This window comes from Parasteatoda tepidariorum, chromosome 2 (assembly GCF_982258835.1).
Source record: "Parasteatoda tepidariorum strain Cologne lab strain chromosome 2, Ptep-v5.0, whole genome shotgun sequence".
In the NCBI taxonomy this organism is placed as follows: domain Eukaryota; kingdom Metazoa; phylum Arthropoda; class Arachnida; order Araneae; family Theridiidae; genus Parasteatoda; species Parasteatoda tepidariorum.
Genome location: NC_141756.1, coordinates 21,467,883 through 21,492,607, shown reverse-complemented (window position 1 = coordinate 21,492,607; position 24,725 = coordinate 21,467,883). Strand labels below are relative to the sequence as shown.

At 32.0% G+C, this 24,725-nt stretch overlaps 1 protein-coding gene across 3 annotated transcripts in view; it reads right to left on the bottom strand.

Moving 5' to 3' along the window:
* The window catches only part of LOC107442412 (hexosaminidase D), a 206,672-nt gene that overhangs the window by 9,720 nt on the left and 172,227 nt on the right, over window positions 1-24,725 (bottom strand). For all 3 annotated transcript variants that reach the window (XM_043043133.3, XM_087156962.1, XM_043043134.3), the window contains 2 exons: window positions 2,309-2,689; window positions 741-1,464 (listed from right to left, as the gene is read on the bottom strand). In XM_043043133.3, coding sequence (XP_042899067.1) covers window positions 741-1,464; window positions 2,309-2,649 — 1,065 coding nt within the window. In that variant the 5' untranslated portion in view covers window positions 2,650-2,689. The remainder of the gene's footprint in view (window positions 1-740; window positions 1,465-2,308; window positions 2,690-24,725) is intronic.

Here is a 24,725-nt window from a genome sequence, read left to right as displayed (position 1 = left end):
CATACCTACCTTAGCAGGATGAAATTTCTCTCCATAAAGTGGAAAAAGAATATTTCCAGAATCAAGGAGATTGTTTAACATTACACACTTCAAAATTTCAAATTAATTGATGTGTAAACTATTCGCTGAATTTTCAAGTTCTGAATTAAAAAAGAGTGCAATTCCTAATGATGGGTTTTTGCATATTTGATTAAGGTAAGAGCAGACATTTTTTTTTTTTGATCATCGATTTTAGAAATAGCGTCTGTTTAACGAATGCTGTTTTCGATCCCGGAGAATTTGTTAAATTGGCGTCTAAGAATAACGTCACTTCACTTCACTGAAAATTCACCAACCAATCACTAGTAACAGTCAACAGGAATAAGTTTTTATTTGAATAATAATCATCCATTAGGAATAGTGTAAACAACTGGTTGCCCTTCACAACTAATTACAGCTATTAGATAAACTACTTCGTAGGTAAATCGAGGCGTTTATCGATTCAGAAGCCAATAAGGTTCGACACACGCGTGACGTCGCTTACAGATATTCGATTAAATTAGATTTAAATCACGTGGTTAGGCATAATCACTTCACTTCACTTCAAGTACCCAATTAATTGAATTATGTTATTAAAAATTACATAGTTCAGCCTCTGGTTTGGACATTTCTATAGTTGGATTACAATTTACAGCATATTCTAAAAATAAATTATGGAGGCAAAAATACTTGAAATGATAAACAAATGGCATATGACATACCTTATGTTTGTCTCTCACATAACGAGCAACTCTCGCCACGTGGGACAAAAAGAGATTATCTCGATCCAACCTCATGCACTTGCTGCAGTATCCAAGGTGGTAAACTTCATCACATCCCACGTGCAACCACCTTATGTTCGGATGCAAAGCCATCACCTGATCAATGATGTGCTCCACCAAGTTGAAGGACTCATTCCTCGAAGGACAGATGGCCTGAGGAAAGTCATCCACCTCTCTCAGGTCTCGAAACTCCTTCAGTTTCAGCACAAATTCCAGATGACCAAAGGTCTGAACAAGTGGAATGACCTCAAAGTGGTGTGTTTTGGCCAGGTTTAATATGGTCTGGATATCCTCTTTGGAATAGGCATTCTTGGCGGAGACTGGCGCCAAGGGACCAGTAAATGGAAACATATCCTCGTATTCGAGTAGGATAGCATTGGCGCCAGCTTCTTTCAGAACAGGGAAAATTTGCTTGAAGTAAGACACTTTAGGTGGCGCCCCTTTCAGATCAAAATGGACCACTCTCAGAGCGGGTATATAGTAATTGTTGCCACCGTTTCCGTTGTTTTGCCAGGTTTTACTTTGTTGCTGGTCCTGCCAATTGTTGTTGGATGGGTTATTAGGCACTGCTTTGCCATCCCCGTACACTTGAATTCGATTGTTGTCTGGTGAGCCGACGTAGTTGATCGCTCTGGGATCTCCGCCAGATTGCTGTTGCTGATATCTGTAAAATTATACATATTTGTAAACTTATTTACAATGACATACAATACAAAAAAAAATACAACGATTTAAATGGTGGCATAAGTCTTTGAGAAACAACATAATCCGAATGAAACTTTTAGTTGAAAAAAAAAAGTAATACTTGAGCTCATTGTGTTTGAATTTTAAATTGTGCAGTTTAATGTCCCAGTAGACTCGCAAGACTATGCTGCCTATAGTTATACTAAAAAATTGCAATAATATATACTTAAGTTAATGAAGACAAATGGTACTGAAAATTGAACGACACAAAAGCAAAAAGGAGAATAACGAGAGAAAAAAGTAAGTCAATAAAACAAGGAAAGCAAGTCCCAAAGCACCCTATATTTATTTAATCAGAATGCGAACTCAAATACGAGGATCGAAATTCTTGAGCGAGAGGACATAAACCCAAGTCCCGTACCTGTTCGCAATGCAATTGTAGTACTTTTTAACCCCAGATTTTAAAGAATCCTCCATACATATATGTCATACATGTCTCCATATATATGTCACCATGACTTGTAACTTCAACATCCGAGGGAAAAATTTTAGTTGAGAGAACACTGTTAGAAATTTTGAGGAGTGCTGTGTCAAATTTATTGCAACCTTAATATGGTGCTAAAATGAAGCATATTATCATACTTCTTGAGTTTGGTTCAACTTGAATAGAAATATATTTCAATTTACCATCAATAGTAAATTCAAACTTTATTATGGATCAAAACATAAATAATACGATTCAGTGTTGAAAATATTTGTTTTTATACAAAATAATTTTTATTCAAAGTTCCCAAAACCGATGATTTCAATAACACCAAACTTACCTCGGTGGTTTTCCACTCATGTCCACTAACTGACCAGGCTTGACGATGCCCACACCAATGGAGTTCTGATCCTGTCTCTGATTAAGGGCAGAAAGATTTCTTCTCGGTATCAGAGTTTTGTGACTACCACCTACGCCCACCATGCCCAGAGGGATTTCGTCTCTGCTCCGAGAATCTGGCAGTCCATTGGCCACCAAATGACCATTGTTTGCGTTGGAGCTGAACTGTAGGCACACTACAAAAACGGACATGATCATGACACAACCCAGGAGAAGGCTCTTCCGCCTCCAGAGGGACACCAGCACATGCTGCGGGCAGTGTCGAGCAGCTTGCACCAACATCTTTTCACAGGTGGATGGCCTCCTGGCCTATTTATAAAATCTAGAAAGAAAGAAAAAGCATATAAGTTAGCATTTCCAAAAAATATTACTAATGGAATTTATAAAAATAATAGTAATGGAATTTATAAAAATAATATTTTATAATTATAGCTTCAGTGACAAACAGACAAATGTTTCACAAAAAAAAAAAAAAAAAAAAAAAATGCTGGTTCGGTTTAAATATAAGCAGTTAAAGGGGGGAAGGGGTTTGTGATTTCTTTATTTCTGTTGACAAGGGGGGAAGGAGGGGTATGAGCAATGCTTACGTAGGACATTAAAATCCCCTAAATTTCACACTTTTCTTAAAAACTAAAATTAAGCGCGTAACAAAAACATTACCCATGGAAAAACTTCAAATTTGGAATAAAAGTTGAATTCGGGGAAAAAAAATTGGGACAAAATTTTTTCGAGGAGTTTCATAGGTCAAGAGCTTTAAACACAAAGATTCCCTCCTTAAGAATATTAGACTGAAAATTTTCTAAAATGAATTAAAACGTTGACCTTGTTTAATGCAGAATTGCACCGTTAATTGGAATTTAATCCGAAAACTGAATAACTATAGTAAAAGTTAAAATAACGTAAGCATGGGAGAGGGTTTGTGAATTGCTTATTTTGACTGACAAAGGGGGAAGGGAAGTCCAAAATTATAACGAAATTTCAAAAATATGCTTACGTAATATTAGAACGGTACCAATGGGTCGGGGACAAAATACCGGCATTGCAAAGCTGTTAACTTACACGCGCGTGGTTGCTTTATTCATCTCCGACCATACGGACTACTTTCAGAAACTGATTTTTTCTTCTTGCCAAGTTTCGTACAGTACTCGAAAAGCTCGTAGTGGACATTTTTCCAATGATATAAACAACTTTTAGTAATGACTGTTTTGGGAATGCCAAGTCTAAAGACAATTTATGAAAGCCGATATCCATGAAGAGGTCAGTAATGAAGGTCGCGCTAGAAGGCCATGGGAGACCTCCATCGACGACAATTCAAAGAGTGTGACTGAATTCTAGAACTCAATTTTTTTTGAGCCTTCATTTAAAGGCGAAAATTCAAAAATAGTGTGCATCGCGAACGATTAGAAACTTCAGTATAACAACGAGTCTTGCATATCAGCCTTCTTTATGACCCGATTCCTGACCTATTCTCAGAATTCAGAGATTTTCCAGCGGCTCCAAGGTGTGGACATGGCTTTTCCCACAGTTAGAAAGAAAGGATCTACCGAGAAACCATTCATGCCTGGACACCTTGCTGGAACCGATCTATAGACAAAGGAGAACATCTATTTTAAAACTTTTAATGTGCTGCACCCATCGGATCAATACATTAATCGACTCAGTAATATTACTTTCCAGTCAAACCTTGTACGCAAACAGACGGTTCTAAATTAGAACCAAAGACAATTATTCAGAATAACCACTTCATCATGTTCGAAATGAGTACTAAAAACAAGAACGAAGCACTTTCGTCTATAAGCACATTCATGAAACGTGCACTCGAAGAGACGTGACAAGCCCTGAAAATTGGAAGGTAATAAGAGAATGCCAGCTGTGCCCAGAAAAGAAAATCAGCATAATATATTCCGTCAGCGGTAACGTCGTGATACAATCGGAAACGAAAGCAAAACAAAGATCTTAATAACGAATCCTCCCTTTTCAGCACGGGGAGACTGAGAAAATGAAAAGAACGGATTCTTTGTTATGGATTTATACAAATTGGATTTCGTATGCAGGTGGAATTATTCCTTGAAGGAATCGGAGACTGACATTAGAAGAGATGAGAAGACACAGTGCAAGTCATTTTTCTTCAATATTACTGGGTCGAGTAAATAATATTAAAAAATATAATGTATAATCTTGTTTATTTTGGAAACAGTTTGGGTAAATTGGACATGAAGGGTGAAATTTAAATATAAACAGCATGTCTAGAAAATATGACAAGTTTTGAAAAGGAAAACACAAAAGCAGACGGGAATTAGCAGAAATGGGTGATACACAACAGTCTAGATTTTTCTTTTAAGGGATCGATTTTAACCACAGAATATGAAGGATACCGTAGGATGAAGTCTTTTATGACATTCCACCAATATACAAACGAAAAAGATAAAATATGTGGGTATAACTTCCAAGGGATAGTCGAATAACTCCTGAATATGATCCGATTTGCATGCGCATTTAATGTGTTTCAGAGTAACACCTATACTGGCAATGTACTTTTGTACTTGGATGTAAAAGATACATAAATAACTTTTAAAATAATTTTTAATTCTGAAGCTTTCTTAATTATTCCGACATCCTAGTATTTGTTTCCTGTAGCAAATTTTTTTGTCGTGGACATGACTCCGTCAATACGGTTACGCATTTGTAAATTTGCGTATAATTGTGTGAATATTAAGTTATGAGGCTAACTATCTCAAACGGATCCTAAATAAACAATTTAATTAGAAAATTTGTTAGAAAGCAGCGGAAATTGAAAGCAATTTAGAGTAAGGTATTTCTTATGGAACACTCAGTTTGGCGAAATTTTTGCGAACTTAGCAATCATCTTGGCGACCATTTTATCAGCAAAATGACAGTACTGAAATTATTACGAGAATCGTTTGGTAACAGGGTTTTGTCGCCAAGTCTATATAAATAGGAGTGTGCCTCACAGAGAGATTCCCCTAATTGACTATTAATTGCTTTTTAACATTATCAGATACATATTAAGTTTTTCATGGATTTTTTTTTTATTAATTATATCTATTTTACTCTTAATTTACATGAATTGTGCAACACAATATGCTACTTCAGCAGTCAACTGCCTCATATATCTTCAACTTTTCTATGCCAACATCCCAGTCGCTATATGGCTAACTTCCAGTTGAAGGAGTAGTTACCCATAAATACACCGAACAAGTCAAGTCACAGAAAAGATTCTGCTGCCTGCAATAACGTTCTGATCAGCGAGTTCCTAGTGAGTTAATTGACCCGTCTGAGGTCGCAAAGCCTGTGTTTTGCCGTATTATGTTGTTATTGGAGCAGTAATTAATAGCTAGAAATAGTTGTATTTTCTAAAAGATTCTGCTAGAAATTTTTTTCGTCTTACGGACTGTTTCATTCACCTTCAATCGGAACGAATTAATACCTCCTAAAAAAGAGAAGGTCTCAGTGCGGGTTACCGTAAATAAGAAATTTGATCCTTTAGTAGTCCAACGTATCATCAACGTATCCAACGATCCTTTAGTAGTCCAACGTAATGGCATCCTTCGTATTTTCCATCACTGCGCAACTTCGTAGCCCGAACGTAGTGACATCTATCTTATTTTTCATCCACTGCGCAGTTGTGTTCGTTACGTCAGACTACTAAATTGATCCGTGCTGAGGCTTCTAAGAGGTGCTGAACGAACCTCAGTGCTTAGTACAATATTCTTCGATTCCATCCCTTTAATCAGACTAATTGCTTCCGAAACTACTGAAATATATCTTACAAGAGCTGTACTGCGTTTGATGAAATTAAAAAATTAAGCGTATGGCACTTAAATTCATCAATATTTGTAATAACATTATCACATAATATAGAATTTCCAAAAAGTTTGAAGATTCTATCTGTAAGGTTAGATGCCTGAACCACGTATACAATTAGCGGTGGTTCTTAAGTTTGAGCTATCGAATTTCGCGTTTTCTATCAGCATTATTAATCGAAATGAAAAGCAATTAAAATAAAAAGATATTGGATCGAAAATTCAATTCTTTAAATCGATTATTTAAAAAATACGATTTGAATTCCTAGAAAATGTGAAGTTCTGAACGCGCACAAAAATTAAAAAAAAATCAGCACAAAAAGCCCTGCGAGTGAATAATAGCTATTATTCTCTCTATAATAGCGAATAGCTATTACGAACCCTGTGAGAGAACAATAGCTATAATAACTAAAAAAGAAAGGTGCATGAAAACGGTCAAATATCGCTAGAAATTTTGTATCAGGTTAAAAATCTTAAATGCACGTGAAATATTTTTAAAAGATGCATACAAGGGTATCACACTCAACTCCTGATACGAATTTTTTGCAATATTTGATTTTTTATTTACATTTTTGACACACTGTATACGTATGCGTGTTTTTATTTGTCATGCGGCTAATAAATTTAAAAATAGGACTGACGTTTTATCTTAGATTTCAAGCATAACTGACACACACAATAACAGAGAATGTCATAAGACCCTTTTCAAAACAACAATTTAAATCAACTTCCCGACAAACCTAACATAATTTTTTTTTATTTTTAAAACGAAGCACTTTAAAACTGTCCATTTAAACGTCATTTTTTCTTGAATAAAAAAGAGAGTTTTTGCAAGAACATAATTCGATTAGGAGAAAGTAGTTTACAAGATTCAACATCAAAATTTCTTCCTTTTTTTTCCTGGTAACCTTTCCACCGGGCGAATCAACTACTCCAATTTAATTATGACCACACGGGAAAAAGACGTCATAAAGTCGAACAGAAAAATAGAACCAAAAAAACACAGGAATGAGGAAAGAAACAAAAAAAAAAAAAAAAAAAAAAGAAAGGAAACATAGAGAGAAGAAAAGGGAGGAGCGGAGGAAAAGATGGACTTTAGGAAGAAAGAAAGAAATCGATCGTGACATCAATTCCAGAAAGATGATCTTCTTTTCATCTGTTCCGGGGAAAGAACATTACTCATCGCTCTGGAACTGGCGTGAGCAGAAAGCAGACCAATCCTTCCCATCCCCCTCCTTCCTCGAATCTTTTGATTTCTTTCCGTCACACGAAGTCATCTTATTCCTTTTTCACTTCGAAAAGTCACAACCCAAAAGTGAGACTACAACAACACCCGGCTCTTTTGAATTTCAAATGTGTTATCGAAAGGGACATTTGGAGGAAGACGTTTGTTGTTAACATTTGCAGCTGGAAGGATATCTATTGGATGTACACTGGACAATGGAACATCGAATATTCATCAGACATTTGACACGTTCCCGGACTTGTTTTGATACGTCTTTTGTTTCAGTTCTAGCAAAAATGAGGCATTGGTAAATTATAATTGATAATTCAATTCTGTCAGAATTGGGACAAATGAAAATAAATTGATTAAAAAAATAGCAGAGAGTAGCAGCAGTGTTAAATTCCTTCTCAATAGTTATTGGTAAAAAAAAAAAAAAAAAAAAAATTTAAATACAGCTTTATTAAATTTGTAATTTGTTTGCTGATAGAATTTACTCAATTTTGTAAAAGCGTTAAAATCGTTAGTAGCAGTGTTAAAAATCTTTCTCAATAGGTACTGGTAATAATAAAATTGTAAATTCAGTTTAATTAAATTTGTAACTCGTAAGCTGATAGAATTCACTCAATTTTGCAGAATCTCTAAAATCCTTAGCGGCAGTGTTAAAATCTTTTTCAATGGGTACTGGTAATAATAAAATTGTAAATTCAGTTTAATTAAATTTGTAACTTTTAAGCTGATAGAAAAATGATTAAAAAAAATCTAAATCCAGTTTTATTTTAAGTTTTAAATCTTAATTGGATATAAATCACGAAACTATAGAAACATTAAAATCCTCACGGCTTGTTGTAAGAGTAATGGTAATTGCAAATCCAGTTTTATTAAAAATTTGAACTCATTAGAAAAACATAATTCAGAATAATTCGCAGAAGCCTTTAATTCTACAAGCGAAGTGTGAATAATCAGTAGCGTAACTAAATCCTCATATAAAAACAATGAAGCAGAGAAAAACGGTGATAGAAGGTACTATAAAAATGACATCTCATTGAATGAACACAAAAGAAATTTAAATTTTCAAAACGATTTTATACCAATTGGCAATAACAGTAGGAGTAATGATGAAATTATGATTGTAAAATCAATTTTTCTAAAACTTTGGCGCACGTGAATAAATTTATAGAAATGTCCAGAAATTGAGAAGGGTTACTATTGCACCCTTCCCAACCTATTCTGTACAGTGTACAACTAAAAAAGTCAAATTTTGTTTTTACAATTCTTTTTCTCATAAATATAGATAACGCTTTCAATATTTTAAATAAATACACGAATGAAACAATGCATAAATTATTTTTTTAAATTTATTAAGATCAAAGGAGCAGGGCGATGTATCACGAATAAATATTTTACAATAAATAGCGATCCTTATTCACAGCAGTAACTTCGCAAGGAATAGCAAAAAAGAAAAAAAAAATCTTTCGATTCAACAGATTTTACGAGCAAGCATATCGCATGCATCATCCCGTGGTCAGTACCATGGTACAGGAAACTAGAGAAATTTTCTTTCTTTTCAGATCTATGTCTAAATTGAAGAGTATCTTCACGAAGAAGTGGTAATCCAAACCATCCTTGGGGTTCTGAGCTAAGACATACTTTCACCTTTGCAGTACTCTCTTGTCAAACGAAAAGCGAGGGCCGGGATAGCCTGGTTGGTAGGGCACTGGGCCCATGTCCAAGTGGTCGTGGGTTCGATCTCTGCCGGTCGAAGACTTCCCGTGTAGTAAATGGTGACTGATGCACGTTAAATGTGTCGAGTCTCAAAGTCCTCCATGTTTCCATAACAAATCAAAACCTCTGGGGGTACTGAATTGGAGATTGATCGTTCTTTGCATCAGGCCAAAGAATGAATGGGTCCACCCTGTAAACGGGTGTGACGTATGGATGTGGTAGAAGTCGAATTCTTGGCCATAGATGGCACCACTGGAAAACAAAAACAATCGCACCCCCTCTGCCTTAATGGCATACGTCAACAACAAACGAAAAGCGCAATTTCCTGACTTAAATTGCAAAAGGCCAATGGCTAGAGAGCTTGGCTTGTCTTCATTAGAAACAACGACACGATAAAAATTGAGTACAATAATTTGACGATTATTATTGATAATCGTTAAACGACAATTACGATAATACCAAAATTATCCCAGCTATAAATATTGAACATGATAATACTGCGAGTACAGTTATCAAATACATATGATCTTGAGTGTTGATTAATTTAATTCGGGCACCCAAAATTGAAACAAATGTAAAAATAATTTAAATTCGAAAGTAATATTGATCTATCCAAAATAGTTTTACTAAAGCTTTGCTGCCTGCAAATATGTTTGACTCCAAATAATACTCCGGTAAAATTTCCTCTAAATCATAGGAAAATATTAATACGATTATTATAAAAGTAACTTCCCTTAAAATTACATTTTGTATCATATGAAGAAATGAATTCTTAAAAATATATTTGTTTAAGATACTGAAATTGCGCAAAACTATATTAAGAAAAGGAATATTGATAATTAGCTCCCACGCACATAACATATTAATGTCTTTTGGCTATTTAGTGATTATAACTCAATTATACTCAAGTAAACTATTAGGGAATATTCATAAACAAGGAAACCATTACGAAGGTTCATTAAATTAATTCGAATATATTTTTTTTAATTAACTTATACTTAGTTAAATAATTTTGGATTTGGAATTGATATACTAAAATATAACTTATTAATAATTCATTTATTAATCTCAATTTTTCAATAGTTTTAATAACTTTCTGTGCTCTTTTTTAATACTTAGATTCAACATGTTCAAATATGATTGATTTGGTAACAATTTAAATATTTCAGATTTGAGTCATATTTTTGTTTACATAATAGTAAATGCTTATCTCAATCTCATTTTCATAAAATCAAAATCTGTCTCGGTCTATTTTTTTTTTCATTTACAGGAGCAAATATTTAGTTAACAGGAGTCAAAGTCTAGCAAATTCTTCTGACTCCTGCAAAATTTTCTTCAACTCCGACGACTACACAGCCCTGGTTTTTACTCGATGCTGTAAGTGTACTGTGAACAGTTACTAAGATTTTCTTTTTTTTTTTTTTACTTCTTTATCTAAAAACTATCTCAAATAAATATAAAAAAAAAACTGTATGCATCAATGCGGGAAACAAAAAAGTTAAAAATAGATAACGCATCATTTATTTGGCAAGTTTAAATCTGAAAGGGGATTTTTGCTAAAGAGTAATGTTGTAACTGTGTTTTTACAGTCAAGTAAGTAATAGGAAGGCAAAGCAACATTTACAGGGATCAGCAGGCGCGCTTTGTATCAACGGAAAAGTAACATTTAACGGAGTATAATAAAAGTAATGACATAAAGTAACAATACTAAAAGAGGGAAATATAGCTTAAACCGAGATCAAGTAGTCAAAGTGGTGATACAATAATAAACAATGTTTAACCTTTTAACTTAAGAGGCCTTTATTTTCTAAACTGATAGAACTCAGCTACCTTCTAAAAATGATTTTAAGCCTTTTTTTTTAAATTTTCACAAATAAATTAATATAGGATATTTACTCTACTTGGCAATATCTTTCGCTTGGCAGTTTTGCTTGTCATTTAGAGTTTTGATAAATATCTTTGTTCTTATGCATTTCACGATAAATAATTTTTAGCGTCATTCAAATCAGTTTTTGTCAGTTTAATTAGTAATAAAATTAGATTTTAAGAAATCTAACTCGTAATTTTAAAATAACTTACTGAAAACCAAATAATCGCATTATTTTACAGCTTTAAAAGTTTGATGAAAAATTCATAGAAGCTCTAAACATTATCTACTTCTATTTCTCCTAATCTAATAAAATGACCTATTTATTTTCTGCCTTTTTTTTTTTAAAAAAGATTTTGTGCTGTCTTATAATACTATATCAAGTGCTTGTTAAGTGCAAAAAAAATATCAAAAATAAAAGACAATTAAAAATTTAACCTAAAATACAAGATGGCGGGGGTAGAGGTTTCTTAACAAGTATTCTGTATAAGAATTGAAAAAGCCCGAACTATCTCGGTTTTTTAAATTAAGGAATAAAAGTGTGTGATCAAAAAAAAAAAAAAAAAAAAAGAAAAAAAAAGAATGCAAATATAATAAAAAAATAATTAAGCAAATTAAATAAAAATAAGAGAAAGAAACATTTAAATGGATAAAATAAAAGAACGACAATTTTCATAGTACAAGTTACGAAAAGAAAAACAACATCAAAACAAAATAATAGAAGACTTAAACAAGAAAGAAAAAATAACTTTTAAAGGGGCACATAAAAGAAATAATAGTTCAAAACAAAATTTAAAATAATAAAACAACGTTATTAGAATAAAATAATTAAAGTGGCACATAAAAGTAATACAACGGGAAGCAACATTTAACAGAGGAACATGCAATTAAAAGCAGCGGAAAACAACAGTCTAAAGGGGAATATATAAGTAATAACAGAGGAAAACTACGTCTAAAGCGACTAGGGACCCGGAGTTGTGTTTTCTCTAACGCTGGAGCTATAAGCTTTCTCATGCTCCAGGGCACCAACAATTTCATTGTATCCTATGGACATTTGTTAGGCCTGTCGCATTGCAACAGCCTTGCCAGTTAGGCAAACTTGCTGTAGAAAGATTATTCTCGGTATTAAGATACATTTATAATGATTTAAGATTAAAAAAAGGATTTATTAGATTCAATTCTTTTCTTAAGAATTGTAATATATATATATATATATATATATATATATATATATATATATATATATATATATATATATATATATATATATATATATATATATATATATATATATATATATATATATATATATATTAGAGCTGGAGCGTCGGGAATTTTTCGGATCCTGAAAGAGATATATAAAGCTGAATGCATAATAACAGCAACAGGGTAATTGTAGTGAGAAATGATAGATGTTCAGAATTGGAGAAATCATTTCCTGGAACTTTAGCTGTAGCAGTTTAGATAATTAAGCAGCGATAATTTCATGCAATTTAAATTTCAAATCTTCCTATTTCGGATTAAGTTAATGGATTAAATGCAAAATTTTAAATTTCTTTTGAGTCAAGTTTGTGGACAAAATTAAAAATCCCGCAAGTTCCCCTTAAAAAAAAATCAACTTTCAGGACTACGCTCAAAAGGTACAGTTTTCCTATTTTGGATTAAATTTTAATACTAAATTCAAAATCCCACATTTTTTTTTTTTTTTTTTTTTTTTTTTTTTTTTGTCGCTTAAGTTTTGTTTCAAGACCAAATTCAATGTAGTTTTGTGAGGGAAATTTTTTTTTATATACAGATTTAAAATGTTTTTTTCTTTTTTATACAGAAAAATTCATTTCAAGCAATTTTTTTAGTTTTGCAATACTGTAGCTGATCGTTTATAAGCAAAATGGCTTGCTAAAGTTGTGCTAAGTTTTTTCACACAAGTTAGAATGTTAATTAACGCGAAGTTAATTAAATACAGTTCCGTATCAAACATCGAATCAGTTGAAATATAATTCCCTTCTCGTTTACGTCCTTTACTTAACTTAGATTTATTATTCGTTTACGCATTTTATTGTAACCGTGATATATTTTTGTTTTGTGTACCTGGCAACTTCGATGCATAATTAGTTTGTTAATGTTCAACATGGCTTCGTGCCTGATTTTGTGTTAAGCAAGAAATATAGTGGAAGAAATTAAATCTTTGTGAAAGAGTATAGAATGTGTCACTTAATAGAATTTATACTATAGCTTCCTCGAAGTAGAAAGAAAATAACAGTTGCTAACAAAAACAAATGACACGTTTCAACAACCAATCAGGATCGAGATACCCACACTACGTAAATTGCAGATATCCCATTGCGATTTTTTACGTAAGTATCTAATTGGGAATAAATTGCGGAGCTAAGACAAATTGGAGCGATCACATCACTGAAACTTGAACGTAATTTTAAGAGTAAAGTAGAGTACGGATCAAATAAAAGTAACTTTTAAAGAATATTTATTTCAAAAAGGTATCAAATAAAAATAACATCATTGAAGAAAAGATTCCGAGAATCTTCAAAACTTACGTTCGGAAGAATCTTAATCTTCCGTAATTGAAAATCTAATCGATTCTGGCAAGCAATGTTCTCTTATAACATAAACTACGATCATATTGTCTTTGTCATGACATTTAATCTTACCTTCGCTTTCGGTTACCTAAGTCAATTATTTTTCAGCCCTCGATCACGAAATTCAATCATATTGTGTCATTCCTGATCACGAAATTCGTGAAAAATGATCCTGGAAGTTTGAGAAATCACTCAAAGAGTTAAGTAATAAGTTAGATGTAAATCGTAGACGCGCTTCCCTATTTCATGAAATAGTAAACTGAGCTACGAATAAAAATTTATTCATAATAACAGGTATCGAATATATAATATCGACATAATACATTCATATTAACTAAAAACTAATTTATAAAGTTCAGTTTAAGAATATTCCAAACATTTTGGAATTATAAAATTTTTTACTATTTGTTGAGCTGCTCAGTGTTCCCAAATATTGAAATAAATCGGTTATCTTAGGGGGGAAAAAGTATTTCTTCAAAATAGTTAATCCTAAAAATAGTTATTTTTCAGGATCTCTTTTACAGATTCATTTCAAATTTTGAAGCATACAATTTACATGTGGTAAAACTTTGAATACCTTATAATTTGAAACATCTTCATTTATAAATAATTATAAAATTTTTTCTTCTTCATTTAACGAGTATTTTCTTGGCCGTATTAAATTTTTAATTAGTGTGCAAACATTTTTTACTTCATGTAAAAATAACATAAAAAAGAGGCATACGTTTTCAAATGTAATTAATCACTTCAATCAAATGTAATCATCACTTAATTTGCTAGGGGTCGCAAATTATAACATAAGTGAGGGATAAACAAAAGCGTATCAAAATCTGACACATCACTATTGAGGCAGGTGGGAATAATAACATCGAAACCCAGTTTTATCCAAGAATAAATTCAAATGTCCTTCGAACATTCAACAAATGTGAAAGAACTTTCGCTTCTTTCTCATGTTTTCCGGTACTCAAACAGGTTTTGAAGTTTTCTACTCTCATTTTCTTTTTTAGAATACAAAACAAATTAATGAAATAAATTTTCACTAAAACTTTTGCTTTCCCCCCTTCCTAAGCATCAATTTTCGACCCACAAATTATAACGCTTAACTTTTATATTTGACTAGGTTTTTCCGTAAATGAGCTCAAAATTTATAAGTAAACACTAAATAATTGAGCACATCTTTGGTGGATCTCAAAAAGCTGAAAAAGACATCTTTGCACTATCTGCAAACTTGGTTATTAGGTCAAAAGGTGTTCAGGGCGTAGCTTGAGCTTAGCGCTCTGTATAACAACATCAAACTTAGTCGCAACATTATTTAAACTTGAACATAATGAAAAATTCACCCCAGACTTAAGAAAGAAGCGAGCCTAATTACCATCAGACACGAAATTCTTTTAAGGAATTTTGCTAGGATACAAAGAATGTTTAGTATCGCTTACATAACTCCCCTGTCCTTAACAACCTAAAACAAAACACAATGCAAATCACAACGCAACAGCACGGGAACAGTTTTAGAGTGTTTAGGGACATTAAGCTCGCCGAAAATCCGATTATGTTCCAGAGCAACTAAGTATATATCGTTAAGTAACGAAACAAGAATTTCTCTTAAAGCAAGTGCATAAAGAACAGAAAATAAAAAGGACATAAAAAGTTCGGCCCAAAGTCTTTTCATTAGTTCGAGGATCGTTTGTGAGAGGGCGCAAAAATCAATGTAGGGAATGAAAGAGGCAGCAGCATAGCGATTAATGAATGTCACCTGCAACTAATGATGCATTTACGCGCCAATGAGATCATAAAAGATGGAATATCGCCAACGAACATACGGTTTTTGTTTATGTGCTATACCGACCGCTGATCGTGTAATTACATATTATTTTCATGGGGAATATTCCATAACGGGATGTTTCTTCCAAGAGTACACTAAAAACTACTTTCACTTCCGATATCTAAATCTAGCTCCTGAAAAAAAAAAATATCTGTTACATCAATGTATAGTAATTCAATAATGTTAAGGGTTGGCTATGGGGTTGAATCCATTAGCGTCAGACGAAATCCCCTTGAAGAAATTCATAATTTCCCCCGGAAACTTTGGTTTAAAAAATCATCAAGATGACATTGTTAGATTCATAAAATTAAGTTGCAAAAAATTTTTTATTTTCCTTTGGCAAATTGACAGTTTATGAAGAAATATTTATTCTTATATCATTTCTAACAAACCCATAATATAAATCACTTTTTAAAAGTTATTAAGATTTAAATATACTGAATCATCCTGAAATAATCTTAAAATCGTGAAAAGACTATTAATTATTCGTAAGAACATGAATTGTTTACAGAGCTCAGAAAGCCCGCGAATGTAAATAAGTGTTTTCAAATCTGGATTTATCATCATTTTTAGTTATAGAATATCTTACGGGATCATTATTAAAATTTAAAATTTCACTGCATTATAATATCTAGTTTAAGCACAAGTATACATAGTTTTCAAAGCAAAAAAAGAAAAAAAAAGTTTTGTAAATCACTTTTACTATTAAATTTTTTTGTTTCGTAAATCAGGCATGTTGTATTTTAAATTGTAGTTAGTGCTAAACTAATACAATATCCAAGATATGAGATTACAAAAAAAAGAAGAAAAAACATGAATAACAAATAAAAAGAATTTGTTAAGAAAAAAAACCCAGAAGGCTATTTTGTGTGTAACATAAGTTAAAAATAATTTACAGCAAGTTATTTAAACTTTTAACAACAGAATTGCTTATTAAAATTGCTGAGTATAATTTCCTTTCTTTTTTGAAACAATGCGAAATTTTTTTTAAAATCCATAGTAATGCATATTTCCTTTTTATTTTACCATACGCAAAAAAAATCTCATATTTTTATTTATTTTCTTCGACACAGTGTTGAAAACTAGTTATCACAATTTGAAGAGCTATTACTTAATCAGAAAACCATTATTGCTTAACTATTCAAAACATTCACGCAATTATAAACAGTTTGTTCTTGAGATATAAAAACATTTTATGTAACTTTCTCAAAAAAGTTTTAACAACTATCGTTCACTGCGTAGTTTTTAAAGACATATAAATTTCTCAATTACAAGCCAATATGTCATGGACTTTTTCTCGAACAAGACGTATTGCAAGAGCAAGAGGGCGGAGAATGCGATGACAGAAATTATCTTTAAAACTCTACTATGTGGGTGTTCTCTCCCCGCAACCGTCAAAAGCGCCACAAAAAATAAAAAAAAAACATTTTGAAATAAATAATGTTGCCATAACTGGATACGTAATTATCGCGTAGAATCAGTTTCAATTAGGTTACTCAACCGTCAACAGCGAAGAAAGATTCTGACAGTTGATATATAAGGCTTTGAACAAGCATACTCACTCCATCCTAATTGATAAAAGGGATGTGGTAAGTGAAATAGGCACAGAATAAGGCAAAGCTTTTTTAAAAAGTCGTATATTTAAAATAATTAAAAATATTTTTTGCACATTTAAATTTTTATTTTACGAGAATTATTGCACTCAAATTTCATTAAAACTTTTGCATTTTACCTTATAAAATTACATTCGTTAAAATGATGTAAAATTTTGTATATCTTAAATATCGAACATATTTCTACTATTATAAAATAAAATAATAAAAAAAAAATCATTAAAAATAACTGTTAAAATAGTTATTAAAAAAAATCAGTTACAATAACTATAAAAATAATTACTAAATTTTTGGATAAACGAAATTTTATAATGGAAGTCATTTTACGACTTGTTTAAAAAGATATATCGAGACTTGTAAACCTCTGAATTTTGAGTGTTAGAAATTCAAGTTCATCGAAAAAATGGATTCAAAGAAAAATACGTGTTTGTGTTTAAGAATATCGTTTATACTAATTAATTAGCATATATGATGTAAGGTCCTCGAACCATTAAATCAAAAGATATTCAGGGCTTCCATTTTTTTTCCTTCCTTTTTTTGCGCATCTTATTATAAAATGTTTCTAATTACTGTATGCTGTTTTCAAATATTCGTTTGCAGGGATTTTCAACTTAAAAGATTTCGAATTTTCATTGACTAGTGCAATGGTGTGTGTTATTCTTTCATTTCATTCAATTTGCTGGTTAAAGAAAGGACGAACTATTTTAAAGGAGTAATTATTCTAAAGTACTACAGGAAAGGGCTATACTTCACAAGGTTTTTATTAGCTCAGAACTTTTTTCGTGTCATTTTACAATTCACCTTACTGTTCTATCAGTTATACATAATGGATTTTAAAGCTTCAGGAAAGTACTAATTGCTGTTAGAATGTAAGCAAAAATTAAAAAAAAAAATTCATATTTTAAACAATTTTTAAGCGGATTGAAGCCTTTTGAAAATTTCGATGATATTAGAAAAACTCATAATTTGAGGAAATTTACGACGAGACAAACTTTCAACCCTAGTTAAGAGTAACTAATTCCAAATGGGGGAGTTTGTATATGCTGTGAAAGTTAAAGGTAAAATAATTTTTCAAATAGCATAGCTATGAGCAATCTTATTTCAAATGGTAGAATTTATAAATGCTTGGAAAATTGCGGACAAAATTCCAGATAGCAAAGTTATGAGAAGTTTTGATAATCCAAATGGGAAAATTTGTAGATATAGGGGATCTTGAAGTTCAAACCGTGAAAATTTGCAGATATGAAAACAGTTATAAATAATACTGAAATTGTGAAAAAATCACTCGCAATTTGTGAATATAAAATAAACGTTAAGTCACTTTCTTTCAACCAGGGTCCTGCTTTTGTGAATTTGTGCAAATAGGGTCCTGTTATTGCAAAAAACCTTTTCAAGGAGTTTTTAAATTGTAAAGAGATACAAGAGTATGCTCAACACTGTAAAATTACAATTTAAAAAAATTAAATTTTAAAAGATAAACAGCAATTGCTGCTACTAAATTAGAGATGCAACATACAAATATTTGGTATTTAGCCTATACTGCTGAACGCAGAATATTCATTTCGGACGAATAAAGGAAGAAGCGTCTGCCGAAGAATAAACTTAGTTCGTTTACAGCTGTCTTTCTTTCCTCCCTGGAAGGGTTTATTCGATTAACAAAACAATAATGAAGATAAACAAATTTGTGAAGGGTCCGATTAAAAGATAAATTATTTTGTGCGTTTTTATATTTTGTGAAGGGTCCGTTTTTATGAAAAGATATTTTGCGAAGGGTCCGTTAACCCTTTCGGGCCGACTGTCACAAATACGTGCCAGCATAAAACTGTATCAATCAGGGTAAAAAGATAAAACTGGTAATCAAAGTAATTCTTTAGCAGTTTATTTGTGGGCGGAGTTATAATTGTTTAATTTATTTAATTCACCATTACTTTGTTCAAAATAAAACTATTTAGTTATACTTTGAATTAATATTGATTATATATATGATTAAACTAACAATAATTAAAGTAAAAGCAAAGCAAGTCTGTCAAATTAGCAACGTCTACAGTTAAGTTACCGCTTTTTATTTAATTACAACTTGATTCTGATTTTGTGCGAATGCTTTTCTGAATCAACCGTTCCCAAGGGGTTAACGGACCCGAATTTATTCTAAACAGAGCCCTGCTTCGAGTAAGATTCAAATCAAAGGATAAATAAAGCATAGCGGCAAACCGTTGAACAACTTTTTTTGCTTCTTCTTTAAAAAAAAAAAAAAAAAAAAAAAAAAAAGGATACGCTTTATCTTTTCAATTTAAAATTCTCAATACAAGGAAATTTCTTTTTAAATTTTTATTTTTTTACTTCGAAATGTAATACAATTAGTTTTCAAATAGCCTTACTACAGGTTACTAGTTTTCCCAAGACACTAGTAAGTTTTAACCACTTTTTAAACAGCTGAAATCCCTTCTAAAACACGACTCTCGAAACTTGGGTCTTTATAACTCGAAACAAAACAATACCCGTAGTTAACCGCCGATGCATATCTGGAAGCGTTCCAGAGAAACGCATTAAACAGCGATTAGCGTTGACAGTCGTTGCACGTACCACCCCCCTTCTAGAGAACGATGGCATTATTATTACTCCAGAGAGGAGAGAAAGATTATAAAACTAGTAAAGGTTAGTTAATATTTCACTGAACAAAGGAACCGTAAACGTAAAAGAAAAAAAAAGCAGTAATAGTAAGTTAATATCTGCCATCAATTACTTGAGATGCACGCGCTGTCGTTTTAACTTCGAAGAATGAGTTCTGGTAGAAAATTCTATTCGTTTTATAAGATACGCTGTTGCTTTGCGATAATATTTCGTGGCGTCTTTCTCTAAACGTAACTTGCACTGCGGCAGCAATTTTTTTTCTAATATTAGTTTATAATGTTTTTATTGGTGAAAGGTATTTTATTTATACCTAAAATTCATTCCGAAAATTCGTAAAGAGTGTCACCAGTTCTAATATTGCTTCATTTATTCAATAAAATGTTCAATGTTGTCACATGGGAAAAAAACTGGCCAGCTGGCCGAGCGGTTAAACAGGGGTCTGTTTAGAAGAAATTTGGGTCCGTTAACGTTAACGGACCCTTCACAAAATATCTTTTCATAAGAAACGGACCCTTCACAAAATATCTTTTCATAAAAACGGACCCTTCACAAAATATTTGAACTTAAAAACGGACCCTTCACAAAATAATTTATCTTTTAATCGGACCCTTCACAAATTTGTTTATCTTCATTATTGTTTTGTTATTCGAATAAACCTTTCCCAGGAAGGGGGGAGGGGAAGAAAGACAGATGTAAAGGAAATAAATTTTGTCTTCGGCAGACGCTTCTTCCTTTATTCGTCCGAAATGAATATTCTGCGTTCAGCAGTATAGGCTAAATACCAAATATTTGTATGTTGCTTCGCTAATTTAGTAGCTGCAATTGCTGTTTATTTTTGAAAATTTATTTTTTTTTAATTATAATTTTACAGTGTTGAGCATAATCTTGTATGTCTTAACAATTTAAAAACTCCTTGAAAAAGTTTTTTTTTGCAATAACGGACCCTATTTGCACAAATTCACAAAAGCGAACCCTGGTTGAAAGAATGTGACTTAACGTTTATTTTATATTCACAAATTACGAGTAATTTTTTCACAATTTTACAAAAACGGACCTTTCACAAAATGCCTGGACAGACCCCTGGATTAAGTGTGCCTGACTGCGAAGATAATGGCTGTGGGTTCGAATCCCGCCCAGGTCATGGATGTTACTCTCTGTGTGTTGCCCTCTGTTGTGTGTGAATGTGGCTCACCCTCTGAATGGGTATCTGCGGCAGTGTGGCGTGGATTATGTTGCTCGCCGCTGGGTTCACAGTTGCCCACTGGGTAACGTTAAATGAGCAACACTTACGGCATCTTCCGAGGAGAGGAAAGAAAGTTTTTGCGAAAGAACAACGCGTTTTCATTGAGAAATGTTGAAATATTCTCTGGTCATGCTATTTCCATTTTTGGTAATCAGAATTGGCTGCCCAGATCACGCAATTTGACGATAAATTTTATATTCTAAGATTTATGCCAACCACTTACCAGTAAAAAATTGACCGCTGTGTCAGCAAATTGCAGCCGCATTTATGTTCAACGATCACTGAAAAGTTTAACAAAATTATGAGTATGAGCTGGCAAACCCTGGATATTCTAATCCAGAGGTCGCCAAAGTGGTCGATATAGACCCCCAGGGGTCTATTTAACATAAGCGGGGGTCGATCTGAGCCAGGGGGTCGAATGGGGGACGATTGGTCGAAGGATTATCAGTATTTCTCAGATATGTGACAATTAGAAATAAAAGAAGAAGACTTGGAAATACTCGTATATACAGATAATCTTCAAAAATTGAGCGACGATTTTAAACAGCGTTTTGTTGATTTGGAAAACATTGACAACCCTAAATGGGTTATTGTGCCATTTTCTGCTCAAATTGAAAACGTGGACATCAACCTGCAAGATGAGCTTGCTGAATTATTATGGGGATTTGAAGCAAAGACGCGCTTTTTAAAAATTTAACAATAAGCAAATTTTGGACAAATAGAAATATAATGCAAAAATATGTAAGACTTTACGAAATAGCTCAGCCATTTATGATAGCATTTCCAAGTTCCTATATGGTTGAAGTCACGTCAGTCACGTAAATTCAATCTTTACTAAGAACAGAAATAAATTAAATGTGGAGTTTCGAGGGGATTTAAGATTAAAATTTACCAATTTTGAACCCAATATAACGAACCTTGCAGAAAAAAAAAAAAAAAACACCAGGCACACCCATGTCATTGATTAAGAAGTAATAAATCCGTAGTTACTTTACTTATTATTTCTACTTACTTATAATTACTTATTATTTCATAAATATTAAGGCATTTATATTTCAACATTAATATATTTTTCATAAAACTATTGTTACACTATGTACTATTACTTTAATAAATGTTCAAAATCATGAAATAAATGTGCAAACACAGTATCTAATAGTTTTATTTTAATTAACAGAAAATTACTTTTAGGGGGTCGATGGTGATTTCGAAAAATTATGTAGGGGTCGATGATAAAAAAGTTTGGCATCCCCTGTTCTAATCTATTCGTAACCTATTTTAAATTTTTTTTTTTTTTTTGAAAATAGCAATATTTAATAAAAACAAAATTGTGTTTTCGGCTCCTCGCAATTTTGAGAGGCCATAAATATTTCCTTAAAAAATGATAAGTATTAAATAATTTAAATACAGGTATGCATCAGTATTTTTATTTTTTGAAAATATCCCATCCTGCATAGTTTTTAGACATTATGTAAAAATATATTTCCTGATGGTAAACTTTTATAGCAACATAAGAAGATATTAACTACATTGTGTAAAGTTAAAGGTGAATTCGTTGTGTAAGGTGGTAAAGTTAATAAAAATTTTAAGGAGGAATGAAAATTTATAGTAACAATAACTGATTTTTTTTTCAGTTGTTCTCATGTATATTTTTGCCCGTTGCTTTGAAATAGGGAAATGTTTTCAAGAAGTCGATCTCAGAGGCAGTTTTCAATATAAAACATTTGCTAATCAAAGTTACCACCTTTGCACCGGTAACTTTGAACAGGATTTTTTTTTTTTTAATTTTTACAAAAAGAGGAATCAATGAAAATATACGTTATTTTTTTAAGCCCAGAACAAAGTTAGGAAAGTATATTCTCCCTCTCTAATTTATAGAAAAATACATAAACACTTTTACTAGAAGTTTGAAAATGGACATGGAAACTTAACGTAATCCCAATGGGATACTTGCAAGTGACGTAGTTTGGGTATCTCGATACTGATTGGTTGATGAAACGTGACATTTGTTTACGTTAGCAACTGTTCTTTCCCTTTTATTTCGAGTTAGCCATGCCCGTCAAATACCAATTATCTTAAGTAAGGCAGCCTATATTCTTTCACTATATATTTACACAAAGGCAGGCCATGTAGAACATCAAACTTATGGTGCATAGAAGTTGCCAGATACACAAAACAAAAATTATATCACGGTTACAATAAAATATATGAACAAATAATAAATCTAAGTGAAAGAAGAAGACGAAAAAGAATAATATTTCAACAAATTCGATGAGCGATACGGCTGTTTTTAAGTAACTTAATGTTAATGAACATTCAAAGTTATTTAGAGAAACTTGGCTTAACTTTAATACACCATTTTGCTGATAAAGATTAGCTGGCGCTGACGTTATGAGTCACATGGGTGGTCTTCTTGAAGTGCAAATACCCAACTGACAACAAATAAGTTTCAACTTCAGATTGTGCAATTCCAGTTTTATTTTTATTATCAATTCCAAACATTTCGTAACAATAAGGACAGCCATTATCAATGACATAATCGTGTATGATTCTGATAAAGGAAAATATTCATTTATTTCGCAACATTCACAAAAACTTTTTCTTCCAAAACTATTCCATTCTTTTAGAATAGACTGAGTTTTACTTATAACATTTTTGACAAAAGTTTAAAAAATAATAGTTTTTTTCATATGCAGCGAGGAAGAAATAAACGAAACGCTCTGAATAACTTTTTATCTTGTGATCGGATTTTCACGTACTAGCACTCAATTTTAATGGTTTAAGGAGATGATCTCCAATATGCTAATTAGTACAAACGATATTTTATGTCATGATATCAGGCACGAAAACGTATTTTCTCCGAATAAACATAGCTCTTTTTTTGGACGGATTTGGATTCCTGACTCCCAAAATATACAAGGTAGCCGCAATCTGAGAATTATGATCCCAATAGTTTTGTCAGGAGAGAGGTCCAAAGTTTGAATCCCCTAATGTTAATTTCACTATTTTCACACACTTATAATATCCAACACGGGAAAAGGTAATAAATACTTTGTACGATGTAAACTAAAGCAAAAACATCGTGAATAAAGTACAAATATTGACATTTAGACACTGAGAAAGTTTATTGTCCATAGAACTGAAACTATAGAATGTCCAACCGGCCACTGGCAACTAACTGAAAATTTTAATTCTCAGGTCTACTGAATAAAAATAAAAAGCTCACCGATGATTGTTTACTTTGCAACCTCGTCTCATGGACCATTTTTCTTCACTTTAAAATTTTAATTGTTGCAATGCAGGTTTTTCCAGGTTTTGGGAAAAGGGGGAAAATGCTAATATTTTCTGAAATTCTCCCGATTTTCTTACTGCTTTTGCTGATATCAAAATTCCAGGCAATTTCAGGTTTCCTTGAGCAGTGGAAACATTGCCTATAACTTTTCAATTTTTAAGGAGGCCTTTTTCCTTAGATTGAGTGTTTTAATTTTTTATTATTTTTTTTTATTTACATTTGTTTGCCCATATTTGTTTACTTATTTCTTAACAAAATTTTGGTGACACAGTATTGTTCAACAGTCTGTGAAAAAAGGAGACCTTATTCGATCAAATGAAATAGAGATAACTTTCGGAACTTCTAACGATTTTTTTTTCCAAAAAAAAAAAAAAAAAAAAAAAAAAAAAATGAATAGCCATAAAATTTAGCGGTTAGTCTTTTAGGACAGGCACTGCACATTTTCCTGCTTTAGATTTTTTAATTTTTTTTCGTTTCTATATTGCTTAGACTGATGAAAACCGATTTGAAGGGTGCCAAAAATAT